The sequence below is a fragment of the Mobula hypostoma genome, chromosome 9 (assembly GCF_963921235.1).
Source record: "Mobula hypostoma chromosome 9, sMobHyp1.1, whole genome shotgun sequence".
In the NCBI taxonomy this organism is placed as follows: Eukaryota; Metazoa; Chordata; class Chondrichthyes; order Myliobatiformes; family Myliobatidae; genus Mobula; species Mobula hypostoma.
The window spans coordinates 141,219,810-141,237,938 of NC_086105.1; the positions used below are offsets into that span (position 1 = coordinate 141,219,810).

The following is an 18,129-nucleotide window of genomic DNA, read 5'->3' on the forward strand; positions in this document are numbered from 1 at the left end:
AGACCCTCAGCTGAGCCTGGCAAATCAAACAAGATACCTTTCAAATCTAGTCCCGTTTTCCCACGTTTGGTCCCACCTGGAATATTGCTTTAGATAGAGGAAAGATGTCATTCAGCTGAAAAGAATGCAAAGAAGATTTACAAGAATGTTGCCAGAACTTGAGTGCTTGAATTATAGGGAGAGGTTGGTCAGGTTGGTAAGTTATTCATTGGACTGTGGGAGACTGATGGGTCATTTTATAGAGGTGTACAAGATCATGATGGTCATTGACTGGGTGAATGCACAGTGAGAAGGATCAAGTACTGGGGACAAGGGCTTAAAGGGGAGAGGGGAGAGGACCACAGCAGTGTAGAAGTTTGCACAAACGCTTTACAGCACCAGTGAATACTGATTGGGGTTCAATTCCCGCTGCTGTCTGTAAGGGGTTTGTGATTGTGACCGCTTGGGTTTCCCCCGGGATTCAAAGTACATTTATTATCAAAGTATGTATAAATTATACAACCTTGAGATTTGTCTCCTTACAGGCAGCCAGAAAGCAAGAAACCCAAAAGAACCCAACTAAAAAAAAATGAAAGACCAAACCACCCTCCAATACACAGAGAAATAAAAAAAAACCCAAATCCTGCAAACAATGGAAGTAAGCAACAGCATTCCGAACTAAATTGAGTCCGTAGACCCGAATCTCCGGAGCATCTGGAGTAGGGTGCTCCCACATTCCAAAGACGTACAGTTAGGATTAGGGTTAGTTGGTTTTCGCAAATAAAATGACATGAGACATTTTATGTTTAAGAGAAAAAAGGGATAATTCATTTATTGAACTCCAAAAAACTGAACACAAAACGTGGTCAAAGCCCTTTTATGGGATTATGTCATCACGTCAGAAGAGCCTCTTAAAGTGAAACCCCAACTCAATTTCGGTGGTTGCAAATTATGTACATTTCCCCCAAATACACTAACCTACAGGGCATGCTACCCTTCTGGAAGCATGGTGACACTTGTGGGCTGCCCCCAGGACAAATCCCAGACTGATTTGGTCATTGATGCAAGCAACACGTTTCACTGCATGTTTCGATGTACATGTGACAAACAAATCTAATCTGTTGCTGCATCTGCATACTTGCCTTTGGTGATCCGGGCTTTAGGCGCCCAGATTCCTCTGTATCTCAGAGCTCTGCGATCTCTCACCATTCAAACATTTCCTTTTAGTGTATTCCCAGCATTATGCTCTTAAGTAAGGCTGTAGTGCCATTTGAGGTATACTGGAAGGGATATGGAAACTACTAAAGAAAGTCACACCTGTTTTCTGCTGCCCTCCAAATCAGCCTGCCGCTTTCAGATATTCTATTAACAACACAGCCCATTAACCAAATCCCCCTTCCATTAATAAGCTTCTCATGTTCCATCAATAATTGCTGCTGTGCCAAATGTTCAGCCATCACAGCATCCTGGAACAGTGTCTCTGCTTATGATCTTACTGCCAAGTTGTTGCTGCGACGCATTAAGATTCCCTAATAGCAGTACTTTTATACTTTTGCTAAAACAACGATTATCTTGTGCCTCATTTACAGCCTCCTCTGGGATATACAGTACGTGAAATAAAGTCACCTCATAGTGTAAATGCAGGACAGAAACAGGCCCTTCAGCCTGTTTCATCTATGCCAGCCAAGGCTAGTCCCCCTTGCTACCATCTGGCCCATATCCTTCAAAAACCTTTCCTATCCACACACCTGTCCATCTGTCTTTTAAATATTGTTATTTTACTGTTCATTTCCTCTGGCAACTTGTTCCATACAATACTGTGCAAAAGTCTTAGGCACATGTATATATATATATAGCTGGGTGCCTAAGACTTTTGCACAGTGCATATATGGACCATCCTCTGCACGAGATTAAAGGGTTGACATAACATTGTGGGCCGAAGGGCCTGTAATGTCCTACATTCTATTTTTTAACCAATGACAGGTGGTTGTCCGTCTTGTCCAATGAAGACAGGAAATGTGGGAGAGTTTTGTTAAGTGGAAAAGCCTTTACGCTGGGGCAGTTCAACTCCCTCAACCCCACAAGGATGGCACAGTAGTATAGTGGTTCTCACAATGCTTTACAGTACAGGTGACCTGGACTCAATTCCTGCCATTTGCCTGTAAGGAGTTTGTACACTCGCCCTGTGACCACGTGGGTTTCCTCCAGGTGCTCCAGTTTCCACCCACAGTCCAAAGCATACCAGTTAGTAGGTTAATTGGTCATTGTAAATTGTCCCGTGATTAGGCCAGGGTTAAATTGGGAGATTGCTGGGCGGAGCATCTTGAAGGGTCAGAAGGCCTTATTCCATGCTGTATCTCAGGGTCCAGCGATACGAACGAGCATCACAAACTGAGCTCTTCCTTATTTGCAATCGATGACCATGTTGTCTTCTGTGCCTTGTCATGTTCTCTGCTCTCCACGGAGCATTGCAGTACCACCTTCCTGACCATTCAATCTCACTTTTAACCAATACAGATATATGAAATGTACAAGGTAATTTCAAATTAATTTTGATTCATTACCAGTGCAGTAGCATAGTGGTTAGCACAACACTTTACAGTACAGGTCACCCAGGTTCAATTCCCGCCGCAGCCCGCAAGGAGTTTGTACATTACAGATAAGAAGTTTTGCATGTTCTCCCCATGACCGCATGGGTTTCCTCCAGGTGCTTCAGTTTCCTCCCACAGTCCAAAGACGTACCGGTTGGTGGGTTATTTGGTCATAGTAAATTGTCTCATGATTAGGCTAGGATTAAGTCGGGGGATTGCTGGGTGGCGGGGCTCGAAGGGCCGAAAGGGCCTATTCTGTAGTGTATCTCAATAAATTTATCACAAGTACATCGAAACAAACAGTGCAATGTGTTGTTTCCATTAACAAACGTCACAATCTGGGAAATGCTGGGGACAACACACAAGTGTCGCTACACAACATTTAGCTGAATTACTGCAACAAAACAATGATAAGATTACTCTGTCATCCAAAGGTCTATCTGATTAAGGGTATTGAACCTAGAAATATTTACCTGTTACTCTTTCCACAGATGTTACCTGACCTGCTGAGTATTTCCAGCATTTTTTGAATTTAGCTCAGATTTACAGCATCTGCAGGTTTTGTATTTGAAGTGTAAAAATCCATCATGTTTAGCACTATGTAATGATTCTAGTTCTCTGGGGTGGAGATCTAGAGATTCACAATTGAGACCAGAAATCCCTCTTCACTCCTACCTTAAACAGGCATCACTTTAACCATAGATTATGCCACTTAGTTCTAGATGCCCTCATGAGCGGCATAGGATACTGTCACATGAACTTTCTGATCAATGGGAGATGGAATGAGTGGACTGGATTTGTTAATGCATCTTCATCTTGTTCCTGCTTTTGGTTGCTAAGTACACTATAAGCTGATGTCAATCACTACTTTCCTCTCAGCTATTAGCAATTTGGCTTCAACTTGCTTTAAAGATTTAATTTAATCTCAGATGATTCTTATGGAAGGCTTGTACAGTATGAAAGCAGGTGAAAATGATTTCCTGTCTGTCTGATACAACAGTGATAATCTTTCCTTTCCCCTGAAGTCACTGAGAAAATCTCTTCAGCCTTCAATTCAAATTCACTTCATTCTTTAAAATACTGTGCAAGTCCACTTTCTAAAATTGGGTTAGGAACTGAAATTTAACTGAGGGGGTTTGAGAGAGTAGATTTATTTAACTTACTTTATTTAATTTAGAGATACAGCACAGTAACAGCCCCTTCCGGCCCAATGAGTGAACGTCGCCTTCAACACCCATGTGGTCATTTAACCTACATCTTTGGACTGTGGGAGGAAACCAGAGCACCTGGAGGAAACACACATGGTCACATGGAGAAACTACAAACTCCTTACAGACAGCAGCAGAATTGAACCTGGTGCTGTCTCTGGTGCTGAAGTAACATTATGGTGACTACTATAATCTTATCGATACTGTGCCTCCTCTTGGTTGTGAAGAATTCAGAATGAGGATACATTCCCAGTATCAAGGGAATGCCCAGTTAAGACTGAGATAGAGAAGAGTTAATATTCTTGGTCTTTGGAATTCTCTGTCCCTGAGAACTACAGAAGCTACATCATTAAGCATAGTCAAGGCTGTGATGGATCATTGTACAACAAAAAATAAGTTGCAGATGCTGGAAATCTGAAATAAAACAGAAAATGCTACTTTATTCTAGATTTTTGGGGTGGATGGGGGTGAAAGATTAAGGAAGCTGGGCAGGATCGTGTGAGCTGAGGTTGGCTGGTGACGCAGTGAGATCAGCGTCGGGCTTGAGAACAGAGGTTCCCGAGTTTGATCCAGTGACAGACTGCTCCCGAGCGTGCTCTCCATCCGTGCTGGGTTGATGTCGAACTCTACCATCTACCACCTCCAGTTTAAATTCTCACGCGGAATATTGTGGAGGATCAAATACCCAATACCCCCAAGACCCTATCAGCTATCTCATTGAATGGTGGAGCAGTTTCCAGGGACCACATGGCTGATTCCTGCTCCTATTTCGCACATACCTTTATGTTCTGAAGTTTATACTCATTTGGAAATGTTTCATTTCCACGTGTGTAGACGTGTGGAAGTGGCAACGGTAGTGCCTCACAGCGCAAGAGAACCGAGTTCGATCCTAGTCTCAGATGCTGTCTGCGTGGAGTTCTCATGTTCTCCCCGTGATCGTGTGGGTTTCCTCTGGGTGTCCTGATTTCCATCCATGTCCCAAAAACATCCGGGTTGGTGGGTTAATTGGCTGCAGTTTGCTCCCTGTGTAGCTAGGTGGCAGAATCTGCTAGGTGTCAGTGGGGAGCATAGAATGAAAGAAAAAAATAGTTATTAGTATTGGTTTATTATTGTCACATGTACCAAGACACAGTGAAAAGCTTGTCTTGAATACTGTTCATACACATCAAATAATTACACAGTGCATTGAGATAGAACAAGGTAAAATAATAAAAATGCAGAATAAAGTGCAACAGTCACAGAGAAAGTACAAGTGTAAAGTATGCAATTGTAATGAGATAGATCTTGAGGTCAAGAGTCCATCTTATCATCCGAGGAATCTAATAACAACAGGACAGAAGATGTCCTTGGGCCTGGTGGACCATGCATTCAGGTTTTTGTATCTTCTGCTTGATGGGAGAGGGGAGAGGAGAGGTTGTCCATGGTGGGTTATACTGACTGCTTTACCAAGGCCGCAAGAAGTGTTGACAGATTAGTGTAGAAATATCATCAATGGGTGATTAACGTGCAGTGTGGAATTTGTGGGTCAAGCCACATGATGCTGTGAATCTTTTTTTAATTCCTCCCCACAGGCTCCTGTTGCAGGCCGGAATAGATATCAACCGCCAGACAAAAGCAGGAACAGCGCTGCACGAAGCCGCACTGTGTGGGAAGACTGACGTAGTTCGTCTACTATTAGAAGTAAGATCTCTTGTGAGAATAATAGTCCTGGGCACATGGAAGGAGGGTGGTGTTGATTTACCAGTCTGGTATCCCAAGGGTCAACTTTCAAGGAGAAATTGCACAAACTAGACCAGGAACCTAGATAGATAGATTGCCAGGATTTTCTGTTGGGTCCTTCGTTCTACCACAACTTCCAGTGTGTTCAGTTTGACTCCTATAACAGAGCCAGCCTTTCTAATCAGTTTATTGAGACTGTTGGCATCACTCGTGTTGATGCCATTGCCCCAGCACACCACTGCATAGGAGGTTGTACTGGCGACAACAGACTGGTAGAACATGTGGAGGAGAGGCATGCATACTCCAAAGGATCTCGGTCTCCTCAGGAAGTAGAGGCAACTCTGGCCCTTCTGTATACAGCCTCCATGTTGGTGCTCCACTCATCTGTCAACCAGGTGCACCCCAGGTAATGTCCTCCTCCCATGTTTTGCCCATATCCCTTCATCCTCTTCATGTACATGTATCTCGCCAAAAGCCTCTTTAACTTTGCTCAAATGTCTGCTTCTCACTATTACCTCCCGTAACCAACTGCAGGTGCGTACCACTCTCTGCATAAAATAGTTACCTCCTCACATCTCATTTAAACTCCCCCACCCACACCCGTCTAATTTTAAAAACACATCCTCTGGTAATACATTAATTCACAAAGTTTAGTTTTACTGCTGCAATGTGGGTTCGAGCGGCGAGCCTAGCAGTAAGAGCCTCGCGGTCTCAATGAGCACGTGCACTGGTTCGTGAACAAAGGCAACCACTCGATCATTACTAATCTCAAGTGAGTTTCAACCCCAGCTCCAAGAGCTTGGTCCAGATGTCTTGAAGTGGTTGAGACCAAGCCACTTGGATCTCCAATTGTTGGGTGTCTCAGGTCATAGTCATAGAAAAGTACAGTGCAGAAGCAGACTCTTCAGCCATTCTGGTCCATGCTGAACCAATTAAATTGCCTACTTCCGTTGACCTGCAGCGAGACTATAGCCCTCCGTATCCCTACTATCCATGTACCTATGCAAACTTCTCTCAAACAGGAGAATCAAGCTTGCATACACCATTTGTGCTGGCAGTTCATTCTACTCTCTCACTCTCTGAGTGAAGAAGTTTCCCCTCAAGTTCCCCTTAAACTTTTCACCTTTCACCCTTAACCCATGGCCTCTAGTTGTAGTCCCACCCAACCTTAGTGGAAAAAGCCTGCTAGCATTTACCCTATCTATACCCCTCATGGTTTTGTATACCTCTATCAAATCTCCTCTCAATTTACTACGATCCAAGGAATAAAGTCCTAATCTATTCAATGGCTCCTCATAACTCAGATCTTCCAGTCCTGGCAACATCCTTGTAAATTTTCCCTGTGATCTTAATAGTTAAAAGGTCTAAGAAAATTTGTTTAAAGGTTTGTATAAGATGATAAGTGGTATAGCGAAAGTAGATGTTTTTCCCAGGGCAGTAGTGGCTAATTCAAGACAGCAAAATTTTAAGATGGTTGGAGAAAAGAATAGGAGGAGATATCAAAGGTAACCTTTTCACACGGAGACTGGTGTGTGAGTAGAATGCCTTGCTGGGGGTATTGGTAGAGACGGAATCAAGAGGGACATTTAAAAAACTCTTAGATAAGCACATGGATGATAGAAAAATGGAAGACAATGTAGGAGGAAATCAGGGGTTCCCAACCTGGGGTCCTCTGACCCTTCAGTTAATGGAGGTGTCCAAGGCATAAAGAAGTTGGGAACTCTTGGGTTAGATTGACCTTGGAGTAGGTTAAAGGGTCAGCACAACATCACAGGCCTAAAGACCTGTACTCTTCTGTATTCTGTGTTCCATGTTTGGATTACATTAATTTCCCCCACGCTATTTGCATGAAAATCATTTCACCAAATAACTTGTTTTGTTTGGATTTCTCAGAGAAAGTTGGGTTTTATTTCACAGTAACATTTTGAAGAAGATTATATTTGCGTAACATTCATGGTAGTCAGCTTATCTGTGTGGTTGTTTAATTCCTGAGCATTTAACATGGTGTTAACCCTTCATTAGAAAGCAAATGCGTGGGCAAAAGCACATAAAGTGGGTTTGAACTTAAACCTGCCCAGTTATATAAGACGGCTGAAAGTGAGTCAGTTGTTATTTCTACATCTCTCCCCACGTTAAGCAACATGATGGAGGAACTCAGCAGGTCAGGCAGCATCAATGGAGGGAAATGAGCAGTAGATGATTCAGGCCAAGACCCTTCATTGTGAGTCCTGATGAAGGGACTCAGCCTGAAACACTGACTCTTTATTCCTCTCCATAGATGCTGCCTGACCTGCTGAGTTCCTCCAGCATTTTGTGTGTGTCAATCTTGACTCCCAGCATCTCTTGTGTCTCCCCATTTTAACTTTCACTTGTATAGATAATGGCTGCAGACTTGATATTAGCCATTTGCACTTAATGCCACAGTGGCAAGATCTACCCAGGTAAATTTACAGACAAAATAGGACATAGTTGATATTGATTTCCCAAAGAATAATTTTCCTTTCCTATACGCAACCTCCCATTAGTACATGTCAATGAAAACCATGAAATAATCCCAATTTCATACGTCATTGAGTATGAGAAATCACTGTCACTTTTAATAATGTGGCTCACTTGAAGCCTGAAAAGGCTCAGGAAAATTCTTCTTGCACACTCCGCATAAGAATGTAAGAAAGAGAAACTGAAGTGTGCCACTCGATTCTACCATGCAGTAAGGTCATAACCGGGGCCTTTTGGCTCGGCATCACGTTCCACTTCTGACCCGTTATTCCTTGATGCCCTCAATATCTAAAAGTCCACTAATCTCTGTTTCAGTATACTCAGTGACTTAGCATCTACCAGCCTCTTGAGAGAATTCAACATGTTCATAACTTTCTTCTTATTTTTGTCCTGAATGTCCAAACTGGTAGTTGGACTCCATCATCGGCATTCACCTCCTCACCATTGAGGACATCTTCAAAAGGCAATGTCTCAAAAAGATAGCATGCATCATTAAGGACCCCATCACCCTGAGCATGCCCTCTTTTCATTGCTACCATCAGGGAGGAGGTACAGAGGACAGAAGACAGACACTCAACATTTTAGGAACATATATACAGCTAGGGTGCCTAAGACTTTGTCAATGTGGAGCAGAATTAGAATCAGGTTTATTATCACCGGCATGTGACGTGAAATTTGTTAACAGAGAGCGAGTTTGTAAATCTGGCGTGAGAAAAGGATGTTGGGAATGGTGAAGGTGTTGCACAGCGGGAGGGGTGTGGGACTGGTGGCAGAGAAGCTGTGCTTGGGGGGGATGGAGCATGTGACAACAAACCCAGTCCTGAGACACCAGGCAAGGTCTTTCTTGGCAGTGTGGAGGATCAGAGGGATCTTGGGGTCCGAGTCCATAGGACACTCAAAGCTGCTACGCAGGTTGACTCTGTGGTTAAGAAGGCATACAGTGCATTGGCCTTCGTCAACCGTAGGATTGAGTTTAAGAGCCGAGAGGTAATGTTATAGCTATATAGGACCCTGATCAGACCACTCTTGGAGTACTGTGCTCAATTCTGGTCGCCTCACTACAGGAAGGATGTGGGAACCATAGAAAGGGTGCAGAGGAGATTTACAAGGATGTTACCTGGATTGGGGAGCGTGCCTTATGAGAATAGGTTGAGTGAACTTGGCCTTTTCTCCATGGAGCGGCAGAGAGTGAGAGGTGATCTGATAGAGGTGTATAAGATGATGAGAGGCAATGATCATGTGGATAGTCAGAGGCTTTTTCCCAGGGCTGAAATGGCTAGTACGAGAGGGCACAGTTTTAAGGTGCTTGGAAGTAGGTACAGAGGAGTTGCCAGGGTAAGTTTTTTTACGCAGAGTGGTGAGCGCGTGGAATGGGCTGCCGATGATGGCGGTGCAGGCGGATATTATAGGGTCTTTTAAGAGGCTCCTGGACAGGTACACAGAGCTTAGAAAAATAGAGGGCTATGGGTAACCCTAGGTAATTTCTAAAGTAACTACATGTTCGGCACAGCATTGTGGGCCAAAAGGCCTGTATTGTGCTGTAGGTTTTCTGTGTTTCTATGTTTCCAAGGTCATTTGATTCCAAACAATTGGTTTATTGATCATTCTTCCTGCTCCCTTCCCCTTTTCCCAACCATGATTCCCCTCTCCCTGTCCCCTTCCCACTCTCAGTCCACAAAAGAGACCCAAATCAGATTCAGGTTTATCATCACTCGCATATGTCATGAAATTTGGTTTTTATTTTGTAGCAGTAGTACAGTGCAATACATAAAATTACTACAGTACTGTGCAAAAGTCTTAGACACCCTCGCTGAGACTGATATGTGCCTGAGACTTTTGCACAGAACTGAATATTATTTATCTATTTATACAGCTCTTTCTTTCTATATATATGTGTGTATGTGTGTGTGTAAAGAAGAGAAGCTGAAGTGTGTCATTCGATTCCTTACATCTATTCTACCATGCAGTAAGGTCATAACCGGTCTTTTGGCTCAGCATCACTTTCCACTTCTGACACATATATACATATATAAATATAGTACATTTATATTTATTAATACACATTATAGTATATTTTATGTATTGCACTGCTGCAGCAAAATGGTATTCTCAGCATTCAAAGTGTGCAGCATTCTGGTTTTGACTTTACTATAGCTGCACACTTTAAATGCTAAGAATACCATTTGAGTTGTCCTCACTAGTTCTATTCTCTGTAGACTGTAATGTGTCCACCACTCTTGCTGCGTTTGTCTTAATTTCAGCCAGCACACTGACCAAACCCCCCCTCATTAAACACTTCCCTTCCTTTTCATTAGCCCCTGATGAATTAGTCCCAATTAACCGAACTTTTCATTAGACCCAGTGAATTAGATTATGAGGACACTCAGTCCTCGTTTATTGTCATTTAGAAATGCATGCATGCATTAAGAAATGATACAATGTTCCTCCGGAGTGATATCACAAAAAACCAGGACAAACCAAAGACTAACACTGACAAGACCATATAACTATAACATATAGTTATAGCAGTGCAAAACAATACCATAATTTGATAAAGAGCGGACCATGGGAATGGTAAAAAAAAGTCTCAAAGTTCCGATCGACTCCCGATAGTCCCGATAGCAGAAGGGAGAAACCCCCCCTGCCATAAACCTCCAGTCACCAACAACTGTCAATGCATTGGAAGCACCCGACCACAGCTGACACTGAGTCTGTCTGAAAACTTCGAGCCTCCAACCAGCCCTCCGACACCGAGCACCCAGCACCATCTCTGCCAAGCACTTTGACCCCGTCCCGAGGACTCGGGGCCTTCCCCTCCAGAGATTCAGGATCGCACAGTAACAATAGCAGCGAAAAGGCATTTCAGATGTTCCTCCGTTCTCTCACGTCTGTCTCCATCAGATCAGGATTGTGCACGGCACCCTACTTGACAGATAACAGATATCATTCACCAGAGTGGCCGCGCAAGCTGCGTCGCGCCGCCATCTTCTCCTCCTCCTAGTTAGTCCCAATTAACCAAACTTTTCATTTGTCCCTAGTGAATTAGTCACAATTAACTGAATTTTTCATTAGTCCCAATTTACTTTTCCAGCCACACTGCTCTCCAAGATATCTAACTCAAGGACAGCCCTAGTTTGCAATGACCAGGCATTCAGCTACTTTAGTACTACACTTTGGAATTCACTCCTTAAAGCTTCCCTTCCGGTTAGCACAATCGTTTTACAGAGCCAGCTATAAGATCAGGATTTGGTCCCTGCCCTTGTCTGTAAGGAGTACGTTCGTTCTTCCCATGGCCGTGTAAATAAAGTTAATCTTTACCTTTTATCTTTCTTTTTCTTCCTTTAAGGCAACCTTAAAATCTGTCTATTCAAGCTTTTGGTCTGTCCCTGGCAATCAGTCAGAGCTTGGCAATGCCCTTGTGAAAATTAGGGCTTTTGCTCTGTTAAGAAGCACCATAGAGATGTTATAAACAAGAGAAAGTCTGCAGACACTGGAGATCTAAGCAACACACACAAAGTGCTGGAGGAACTCAGCAGGTCAGGCAGCATCTGTGGGAAAAGAGTAAACAATCAACGTTTCGGGCCGAGATCCTCCTTCAGGACTGAGAGGGAAGTGGGGAGATGCCGGAATTAAAAGTGAGGGAAGGGGAGAGAGGCAAGCTGGAAGGTGATGGGTGAAGCCAGGAGGGTGGGAAATGTTAAGGGCTGGATAAGAAAGAATCTGATAGGAGAGGAGAGGGGACTATAGGAGAAAGGGAAGGAGGAGGGAGTCCAGGGGAAGTAATAGGCAGGTGAGAAGAAGTAAAAAGTCAGTGGGGAATGGGGGGGGTGGGGAATTTTTTCACCAGAAGGAGAAATCAATATTCATACCATCAGGTTGGAGGGTACCCAGAAGGATTATAAGGTGTTGCTCCTCCACCCTGAGGGTGGCCTCATCTTGGCACAAGAGGCGGCCATGGATTGACCGTTCCCTCTCAGTCTTGATGAAGGGTCTCAGCCCGAAACATCGACTGTTTACTCTTTTCCATAGATGCTGCCTGGCCTGCTGGGTTCCTCCAGCATTTTGTTTGCACACAGACGTTAGAGCTGTTGCCGATTTATTTTTCTTTTCAGGGAGGAGTTAATGCACATATCAAGAACACCTACAACCAGACCGCCCTGGACATCGTCCACCAATTCACCGCAACGCAAGCAAGCAAAGAAATCAAACAGATGCTCAGAGGTTCGTGGACACGCGAAGGGGGTGGAACCAGATGGTGGAGTGGGAGAAAGAGATGGATGGTAGGCACTGGCTGGGGTGCTGTTGGTGTTGAGAGGAGACAGTTCACTTCCTATTGCCCACAACAAGGCAGTCCACCACAGCAACCTGACTGGAAGAGCTGCATCTTCACTGTTCTAGCAACCCAGGTTCAATCCTGACTTCCAGGAACGTCGGCATGAAGTTTGCACGGCACCCCGTAGCCGTGCGGGTTTCCTCCAGGTGCTTGTCTGTTGTGAATTGTCCCCAGTGCCTGGGTGAGAGATATAATCTCAGGCGGGGGGGTGGGGTTGGGAATGTGGGGAGAGATAGAATGGGACCAGTGTAAATGGGTACTTATGCTCAGCACAGACTCAGTGGGATGAAGGGCCAGTTTCTGTGTGGTAAGGCTCTGTGACTCGAAGAGGTGCGATCCCCAGCCATCTCCCTCTGATAATGGATCTTCTTTCCGTCCTTGCAGATGCCTCAGCGGCCCTGCAGGTCAGGGCGGTAAAGGACTACTGTAATAACTATGACCTGACCAGCCTTAACGTGAAGACGGGAGACGTTATTACAGTGAGTGAAAATATTTTACATCAACTTTTATAAAAACTGGACGTTTGTGATTACACCGGGGGACGCCAGTCCTCCAGGGCTTACCACTGAATGACATTCGACAATCTTCTCTACTATGTCAGTGCCCTTCACAATAATAAGCACAAGAGATTCTGCAGCTGCTAGTAATCTTGAGCAACACACCCAAAATGCTAAAGGAACTCAGCTAATCAGGCAGCATCTATGGAGAGGAATAAAGAGTCGATATTTTGGGCTGAGACACTTAATCAGGACTGGAAAAGAAATAGGAAGAAACCAGAATAAGGAAGTTGGGGGAGGAGAAGGATATGAGCTAGAAGGTGATAGGTGAAGCCAGGTGAGGGGGAATGTGGGTGTGTGGGAGAAGGGGGATGAAGTGAGAAGTCGGAAGGTGATTGGTGGAAGAAATAAAGGGCTGAAGAAGAAGGAATCTGATAGGAGAGGAGAGTGGATCATTGGAGAAAGGGAAAGATGAGGAGCACTAGAGGGAGGTAGAACATAGAACATAGAATAGTACAGCACAGTACAGGCCCTTCGGCCCACATTGTTGTGCCGACCCTTAAACCCTGCCTCCCATATAACCCCCCACCTTAAATTCTTCCATATACCTGTCTAGTAGTCTCTTAAATTTCACTAGTGTATCTGCCTCCACCACTGACTCAGGCAGTGCATTCCACGCACCAACCACTCTCTGAGTAAGAAACCTTCCTCTAATATCCCCCTTGAACTTCCCACCCCTTACCTTAAAGCCATGTCCTCTTGTATTGAGCAGTGGTGCCCTGGGGAAGAGGCGCCGGCTATCCACTCTATCTATTCCTCTTTTTATCTTGTACACCTCTATCATGTCTCCTCTCATCCTCCTTCTCTCCAAAGAGTAAAGCCCTAGCTCCCTTAATCTCTGATCATAATGCATACTCTCTAAACCAGGCAGCATCCTGGTAAATCTCCTCTGTACCCTTTCCAATGCTTCCACATCCTTCCTATAGTGAGGTGACCAGAACTGGACACAGTACTCCAAGTGTGGCCTAACCAGAGTTTTATAGAGCTGCATCATTACCTCGCGACTCTTAAACTCTATCCCTCGACTTATGAAAGCTAACACCCCATAAGCTTTCTTAACTACCCTATCCACCTGTGAGGCAACTTTCAGGGATCTGTGGACATGTACCCCGAGATCCCTCTGCTCCTCCACACTACCAAGTATCCTGCCATTTACTTTGTACTCTGCCTTGGAGTTTGTCCTTCCAAAGTGTACCACGAGGTGATGGACAGTTGAGGAGAGAGAAAGGGTAAGAGGGAAGCCAGAATGAGGAATGGAAAAGGAGAGAAGGGGGAGGGGGAGAAATTACCAGAAGAAGGAGAACTTGATGTTCATGCCATCAGGTTGGAGGCTACCCAGAACGCGAAGTGTTGCAAAATGCCGCCAGAATCAGAATCAGGTTTTGTATCACTGACAAATGTCATGAGAGTTGCCTCATCGTGTCAGTAGAGACAGCCATGGACCAACATGTGGGAATGGGAATGGGAAATAGAATTAAAATGAGTGGCCACCGGAAAATCCGGACTGCTGCGAATGGAACCTAATTGCTCGATAAAGCAGTCCCCCGATCTAGGTCGGGTCTCACCGCTGTAGAGGAAGCCACACCAGGAACACCAGTTACAGTAAATGACTCCAACAGACTCACAGGCGAAGTGTTGCCTCAGCTGGAAGGACAGTTTCCGGCCCCGAATGGTGGTAAGGGAGGAGGTGTATGGGCAGGTGTAACGCTGGGGTAAGGAACAGTAAGGAGTTCGAACGGTCCTTCGCAATAATCTGTCACACCCCAGTAAGCACAAAGATTGTTGCCACTGAGGCCAGCAGGAAGTACCTCAGAGATGGAATAGCATTGTGGAGTCTGGTCACCTCCCACTCGTTCCCCTGGACCTGGCAGGTCCTACCACCCACTGTAGACGAGGACTCAAGGTGCAGTTGATGCCCGTGACTCACGGGTTGAGGTGACAGGCCACCAGAATTTGAATCAGGTTTCTTATCACTGACAAATGTCCTGAAAAGTGTTGCTTTATGGCAGCAAAAGAGTGCAAGATATAAAAAATTATAAGTTAAAATAAATTAATTAGAACATAGAAATCTACAGCACATTACAGGCCCTTCAGCCCACAATGTTGTGCCAACCATGTAACCTACTCTAGAAACTGCCTAGAATTTCCCTACCCCAGAGCCCTCTATTTTTCTAAGCTCCATGTACCTATCTACGAGTCTCTTAAAAGACCCTATTGTATCCACCTTTACCACCGTTGCTGGCAGTGCATTCCACGCACCCAACACTCTCTGTGTGAAAAACTTACCTCTGACATCCCCCTTGTATTTACTTCCAAGCATCTTAAAACTATGCCCCCTTGTGTTAGCCATTTCAGCCCTGGGAAAAAGCCTCCGACTGTCCACACGGTCAATGCCTCTCATCATCTCATACACCTCTATCAGGTCACCTCTCATCCTCCATCGCTCCAAGGAGAAAAGGCCAAGTTCACTCAACCTAGTCTCATAAGGCATGTTCCCAAATCCAGGCAAAATCCTTGTAAATCTCCTCTGCACTCTCTCTGTAGTATCCATTCTATAGTATTAATAGGCCGTTCATAAATCCGATGGCAAAGGAGATGAAGCTGTTACTAAAATGTTGAGTGTGGACCTTTAGGCTCCTGAACCTCCTCCCGATGGTAGTAATGAGTAGAGGGGATATCCCGAGTAGTGAGGGTCCTTAATGATGAATGCTACGTTCTTTACACATCGCCTTTTGAAGATGTCCTCGATGGTGGGGAGGGTTTAGACCATGATGGAGATGGCTGAGACTACAGCTGTCTGCAGCCTCTCTCAATCCTTTGGAGCCAATTGCATAGCGGTGATACAATAGCTGGCGATCTCATGGGTGGCTTTAGTAACAGAAACAAAAGACCAATTTTTGATTAACGGTTTATTATTGTCACATGCACCAAGATACGGTGAAAAGCTTGTCCTACATTACCGTTTTAGTAAGTCAACTCGTTGAGCTAGATCAAGGTAAAACAATAGCAACGCAGAATAAAGTGTAAAAGCTACCAGCAAAGTTCTGATCAGGTCACCGATAACATGCGATATCACTGTGAGCGCAACAGCCCATCTTATTGTGCAAGATATCCATTCAAGAGTCTGATAACAGTGGGATTCTGTGGGAAGAGTCTGCATCTGGAAATTCATTCCCTGAATTATTTCTTGATTTCAAAGGTCTTTGACCTCAGTAGAATTAATTTCAGACACTGAGTAAATAAAACACAGATAATCGAGACTCTGGTGGGGCTAGGTTAATAGATGTTTAGAGTACTGGACATTATTCCTATTAATAACACAACAGATTTTGAATTCACTTTTTTGTTGATACATTACACAGTGCTACAATAGAATTCACAATGAACCTGGCAAGTTTAATGCGAGCAACACACACAAAATGCTAGAGGAACACACAGCAGGTCAGACGGGGGTATCTATGGGGAGGAAAAAATAGTCGATGTTTTGGTCTGAGACCCTTCATGAGTCCTGATGAAAGGTCTTGGCCCAAAACGTCGACTGTTTATACCTCTCCGTAGATGCTACCTGACCTGCTGAGTTACTCCAACATTTTGTGTGTCTCTCTGGGTTTCCAGCATCTGCAGAATCTCTTGTGTTGAAGTTTAATGAGAGCCCAGTAAGTCGCAAGAGAATGTGGGAACCAGGGACCCAGTGAGTGAGAGGGAGCATAGGAACCAGGGACTGGGAAAGGTGTGCAGCAAATATTAGCAGATGAGGCAGCCTACTGCTGAACTATCAGCATTTCAGAATGGTCATATGATAGATTATCGCAGCTTCAATATGATAGCGTAACAGATTTAGTGTGACCAGTTGGGAATACATTTCTAGATAATGATATCCTCTTGTACTTTCCCTTCCATGTGGCCATCCCCTCTCTTGAATTGCTCAGGAGTTGAATAAACTCAATATGACATAAAAAGATCGTGCAGGTGCCTAGGGAAGAGTGAGGAATGCAGGTGACTAAAAGCTAGAACGCGAAGAGCAGTTACTTCAGTAATCAAAGTTGTTCAGGTTCTGAGATTGGTAGAAGAGTACAGTTTCTAACAGGATAGCTACGTATTTATAAACACAGGAAAGTCTGCGGGATGCTGCAATTCCAAAGCATCGATATTTCAGGCCGAGATCAATCTTGTCCCCTCCTCCTTCCCTTTCTCTTATGGTCCACTCTCCTTTCCTGTCACATTCCTCCTCCTTCAGCTTTTGACCTTTCTCTCCCACCTGACTTCACCTATCATCTCCTAGCGAGCCTCTTTCCCCTCCCCTCCCGCCTTTTTACTCTGGCGTCTTCCCCCTTCATTCTCAGACCTGAAGAAGGGTCTCAGCCCGAGACGTCAACGATCTATTCACTTTCATAGATGCTGCCTGACCTGCTGCGTTCCTAAAGCATTTTGTGTGTGCGGCCTTGGCTTTCCAGCATCTGCAGATTTCCACGTTTTTGTGTGAGCTACTTACTATAAGCTTCGGAAGTGGTTTATGTTCTGATTGACATGTTAGTTCATGCTTTTTTATTGGTTACAAATTAAGCTGTGGCAATTTCAGTCAATCCCCCAGGAATACAGCAGGTGGTGCTGCAGACACAGACTTCTCCAGGAATAACATGAAAGTACCGGAGGAACTCAGCAGGTCAGGCTGAATCTATGGAGGGAAATAAACAATCAACCGTTCTGGTCCCAGGTAACGGTTTCTACCCCTCCATAGATGCCACCTGACTTACTGAGGTCCTCCAGCATTTTCTATGTGTTGCTCAATTTGCCATCATTTGCAGAGTCTCTCCTGTGACCAAGAATTGCACTCAGTGGCCACTTTACAAGGTACAGCTGTACACCTGCTTATTAATGCAAATATCTAAACAACCAATCACGTGGCAATGACTCAATGCATAACAGCATGCAGGCACGGTCAAGAGGTTCAGAGCAAACATCAGAATGGGGGAGAAATGTGATCGAAGTGACTTTGACCATAACCTTTGACACCCCGACTAACCAACAACCTGTCAACCACTGCTTTATGTATAGTCAGTGACTTGGCCTCCACAGCTGTCTGTGGCTATGTATTCCACAGATTCAACACCCTCTGGCTCAGGCAAGTCTGCTTTAAATGGACATCCCATGCCCTCAGGTCCTAGACTTACCCGCTATAAGAAACATCCTCTCCACATCCATTATATCCAGGCCTTTCAATATTAAATAGGTTTCCATGAGAA

At 44.5% G+C, this 18,129-nt stretch overlaps 1 protein-coding gene across 4 annotated transcripts in view; it reads left to right on the plus strand.

The window, feature by feature from the left end:
* Nucleotides 1–18,129, plus strand: part of caskin1 (CASK interacting protein 1) — a 740,245-nt gene that overhangs the window by 606,505 nt on the left and 115,611 nt on the right. For all 4 annotated transcript variants that reach the window (XM_063059322.1, XM_063059323.1, XM_063059324.1 and 1 more), the window contains exons 7-9: nt 5,350–5,458; nt 12,109–12,217; nt 12,714–12,808. In XM_063059322.1, coding sequence (XP_062915392.1) covers nt 5,350–5,458; nt 12,109–12,217; nt 12,714–12,808 — 313 coding nt within the window. The remainder of the gene's footprint in view (nt 1–5,349; nt 5,459–12,108; nt 12,218–12,713; nt 12,809–18,129) is intronic.